The sequence below is a fragment of the Cannabis sativa genome, chromosome 1 (assembly GCF_029168945.1).
Source record: "Cannabis sativa cultivar Pink pepper isolate KNU-18-1 chromosome 1, ASM2916894v1, whole genome shotgun sequence".
Lineage (NCBI taxonomy): Eukaryota > Viridiplantae > Streptophyta > Magnoliopsida > Rosales > Cannabaceae > Cannabis > Cannabis sativa.
The window spans coordinates 9381337-9385843 of record NC_083601.1 but is presented as its reverse complement, the minus strand read 5'-3'; the positions used below and the strand labels follow the sequence as shown (position 1 = coordinate 9385843).

At 36.4% G+C, this 4507-nt stretch overlaps 1 protein-coding gene across 1 annotated transcript; it reads right to left on the bottom strand.

The window, feature by feature from the left end:
* Nucleotides 1-2229: 2229 nt before the first annotated feature.
* Nucleotides 2230-4173, bottom strand: LOC133035703 (uncharacterized). Its single transcript, XM_061111838.1, has 4 exons — nucleotides 3540-4173; nucleotides 3339-3421; nucleotides 2855-3183; nucleotides 2230-2662 (listed from the first exon to the last, which is right to left on the bottom strand). Exons 1-4 carry the CDS (start codon nucleotides 4171-4173, stop codon nucleotides 2230-2232), a joined length of 1479 nt encoding a protein of 492 aa, XP_060967821.1.
* Nucleotides 4174-4507: the final 334 nt, after the last annotated feature.

Below are 4507 nucleotides of genomic sequence, written 5' to 3'. Positions count from 1 at the left end.
AAATGTGTATAATAGAGAATTAATTATCTAAAAATTGTATTTTTTTTATTTTTGGGGGGATTGATGGTTTGAGAATAAATTTGTATTAGTTTAGATTTGTATAGGTGAATATGAGGAATAAGTATTTAATGGTTGTTATGGTAATTGAAGTAGTGATGTTGATGAGTAGTTGTTAATTTAGTATATGAGAATGGTTTTGGCTTAGAAGAGATGATTGTATGAGAAGGTAGTAAACTTTATTGATAGTTTGGATGTTGGTTGTTGGGTGTTGGTTACAATTTGGAACCCTTGATGGGTATTTATAGTTGCTCCCCCCTTACACTTCATGGTTAGAATTATTTCTTCTAGATCCTTCTTTTACTAGAAGGAATTATATCCAAACAAATCTAAATATTTCTAGAGTTCAACATAACTAGTATATTCTAGACTTAATCTAATTTAGAAATCTCTTAGGTTCTTAAATAATTTTTTCTACAAGTGTATAGAAATTTCTAGACTAAAATGTGTAGAAATATGTAGCAAATTCTAATACTCCTGCTTGGAACACATTTCGGTAACTCCGATCATGTCTCGTAGTAGATATGTCTGCTACCTGCTCTTTAGTCTTGCAGTACTTGAGCTCGATTTGTTTGTTTGCTTCTGTTTTCCTGATGAAATAATACTTGATGCTTATATGCTTAGTTCTATTCTGAAATACTGAATTTTTTGCCATTGCTATAGTTGATTTGCTATCGCAATATATCTTTTAGCCTCCTTCTGTGATTCTCCCATGTCTTTTAGTATTCTTTTAAGCCATATAGCTTAGCTTGTAGTCATTGCTACAACAATGTACTCTGCTTCAGCTGATGATTGTGCAACAGTTGCTTGCTTCTTTGATGCCTAAGAAAATATTCCTGATCCAAGTGTGAAGGCATATCTTGACGTGCTTTTCACGTCGTCTATGGATCCTGCCCAGTCACTATCTGTGCAGCCAACAAGTTTTGAGTCACTTGTAATTCCGTACCATATTCTGTAGAATTTTGTTCCTTGCAAGTATTTGAGGATTCGCTTGGCTACTCCGTAGTGAACTTGACTTGGATCATGCATGAATCTTGATAGGAGACTAACTGCGTACATTATGTCAGGTCTTGTAGCAGTTAGATATAGTAGTCTACCAATCAGACTTTGAAATTTTGATTCGTCGGCTTTTGGTGAGCCATCTTCCTTCTTGAGAGCTTTGTTATTATATAGTGGAGTTAATACAGTCTTGCATCCCTCCATTTTGAATTTCTTCAATAGTGTCTCTGTATACTTCTTTTGTGAGATAAAGATCCCATCTTCGTTTTGAGTTATTTCGATCCCGAGAAAGTAGTGCATCAATCCCAGGTCGGTCATCTCAAAATTTTTCATCATGTCTTCTTTAAACTTCTTTATCATCTTCTCATTATTGCATGTGTAGATGAGATCATCAACGTATAAAGAGATAATTAGTGTATCATTTGTACCTTGAGTTTTGATGTAAAGAATTGGCTCATTCTTGCTCCTTCTGAATCCTTGCTCAGTAAAGTAGCTGTCAATTCTGCTATACCAGTCTTGCGGAGCTTGCTTTTGGCCATATAAAGCCTTTTTCAATCTAAGAACTTTATCTTCTTTTCCTTGTGCCACGAACCCTTGAGGTTGTTCCACAAAAATTTCTTCTTCAAGATAATGACTTAGGAATGTCGACTTCACATCGAGTTGAAAAATCTTCCATTTCTTCTGTGCAGCTAGAGCTATTAAAGCCCTAATAGTGTCGAGGCATGCAACTGGAGAAAATTTTTCGTTGTAGTCGACTCCGTATTGTTGTGAGTATCCTTTCGCAACTAACCTTGCTTTGTGCTTTTGGATAGAGCCATCTGCGTTCAGCTTTGTCTTGTAGACCCACTTGACTCCTATAGTATCTTTGTCTTGTGGATGATCTATAAGCTCCCAAGTCTCATTCTTCACAATCATCTTTATCTCTTCATTCATATCTTTTCTCCATACTTCTTATTGTTGAGCTGCTTTAAAACATTCTGGCTCCATAAGTACTAAGTTGCATGTCTCGTAGATTTTTGATAGTGGTCTTGTTCGCCTTATTGGTGAGTCTAGCGGGGATTCTATGACTTGTGCAGGTTGATTCTTCATGGTAGGTTGAACTGGAACATCACTTTGTTCTTGTCTTGGCAGCAGAGTAATGTTGATTGTCTTTCTTTCAACTTCTTATGTCTCCTAGTTGTATGTAGCATCTTCATCAAATTTTACGTCTTGACTGATTATTAGATTGTTTGTTTCTAAGCTATAGACTCGATAACCTTTTGATTGAGTATTATAGCCTAAGAAGATTCCTTTCCCAGTCTTCTCATCAAGCTTGTCTCTTTTCTCTTTTGGAATGTGACTATAGCATATGCAGTCGAAGACTTTGAGATGCTTTAATGATGGTTTACGTCTGCTCCAAGCTTTGATTGGCGTCTTATTCTGCACGGCTTTGGTTGGACATCGGTTGAGCAAGTAGACTACAGTGCTTACTGCCTTTGCCCGAAATCTTTTTAGGAGACCTTTCTCTAGTAGCATGGCTCTTGCTGCCTCCATAACAGTCCTATTTTTCCTTTCTGATACCCCATTTTGTTTGGTGCGTATCCAATAGTGAGTTGGTGCTCCATCCCTTCATCTTCACAGAACTTTTTAAATTCAATAGAAGTGTATTCTTTGCCTCTTTCACTTCTAACTGTAGTGACCGCTTTGTTTTTCGACACGAGATTTGAATTTTTTGAAAATATCGAAGGCTTGCGACTTTTGTTGCATAAAATAAACCCATGTCATTCTTGTAAATTCATCAATGAAGAGAATGAAGTACTTGTTTTGGTCATTTGATGGAGTGCGCATTGCCCCACAAACATCAGTGTGGACTAGCTCCAGTGGCTTTTTGACTCTCCAAGTTTTGCCAGATGGAAAAGGTTGACGATGTTGTTTCTCGAGCATGCATCCTTCACAGACTGTGTTGATCTCCTTAATTTTTGGGAGGTCTCGCATCATATTCTTCTGCGTGAGGATCTCTAGCCCGTGGAAGTTGAAGTGACCAAACCTTCTATACCATAACCATGACTCATCTATTTGCGCTTGCATTGCCACATTGCTTGCATATCTCCATTGTATGGGAAAGCATCTGTTTTCTTTCATTTTTACCTTTGCAATTTGAAAGGATTTATCTTACTTATCATAGATTGTGCAAAAATCTCCTTCAAAATGCAAAGAGTACCCTTTCTCAATCATTTGACCTACGCTAAGTAGGTTTTGATCAATGTTGGGTACCAAGAGTACATCATTGATGTATCTCTTACCTCTTTTAGTGTCAATGGCAATGGTGCCTTTGCTGACTGCTTCCATGAAGTGACCATTACCGATTTTGACTTTAGTCTTGAGTCTATCAAGACAACAAAAGATGCTTTCATTTTTTGTCATGTGGTTACTGCAACCATTGTCAAGATACTAAGTATATTTTCCTTCTTCCTTTGCATCTTGGCAGATATGGAAGAGAGTACTTTCATCATTTTTCTCTTCGAAAAAATTAGCTTGATGGGCTTTCTTTAAACGACAAGTTTTTTTAGTGTGGCCAAATTTTTTACAATTTTGACACTGTGGTTTTCCTTTAAACCAGCAGTCTTTCTCCAAGTGACTTTTTCTTTTACAAATGGCACATGGAGGATACTTTTCGTTATTTTCTTTTTGTTTTTCTTGTGTCTTTTTCCCATAAGCTTTTGGTTTTTGAGACCGCGAATTGAGTTTAGACTGAAAAGTATTTTCAGCTTCGCTTTCTTTATGCCTTTCTCGTCTACTTTCATATGCTTCAAGAGAGTCCATTATTTCAGTTAGTGATATAGTTTCTAAATCTTTAGTTTCCTTTATCACAGAAACTATTGAATCATATTTTTCTGTACAAGAAATTAGTATCTTTTGTACTATATTCTTGTCAGAAATTATTTCTCCATAGGCTCCCATTTGATTTGCTATTTCTTTAATTCTAGAATAGTAATATTTTGCAGTCTCATTATCCTTTATTTTGAGATTCTCAAAATCTCTTCTAAGCTTTTGTAGTCTAACTGTGCGTACCTTGACTATTCCTTGGAACTCCTCCTGCAACGTGTCCCATGCTTCTTTTGCCGTTCTTGCGCCCATAATTTATGGAAAAGGATTGTCTGTCATAGCTTGGTGCAAGAAATATAATGCATGAGAATCCTTTGTTGATTATCCTCTAGTGCATTCTTTTGATCTTCCGAAAGAGTTGTAATATCTTCCGAAATAATGATTCCTTCTTCAATAATTTTCCATAGATTTTGTGATCGAAAATAGGTCCTCATTTTGATGGACCAAAAATCATAGTTTTCTCCATGGAAAATTGGAAGAGATAGAGAAGAGCGATTGGACTCCGAACTCATGTTGATGAGTCGAAAAGATTATGCCTAGTGATATGATCGAACGGAGCTCTGATACCACTAATGGTTCGCGAATA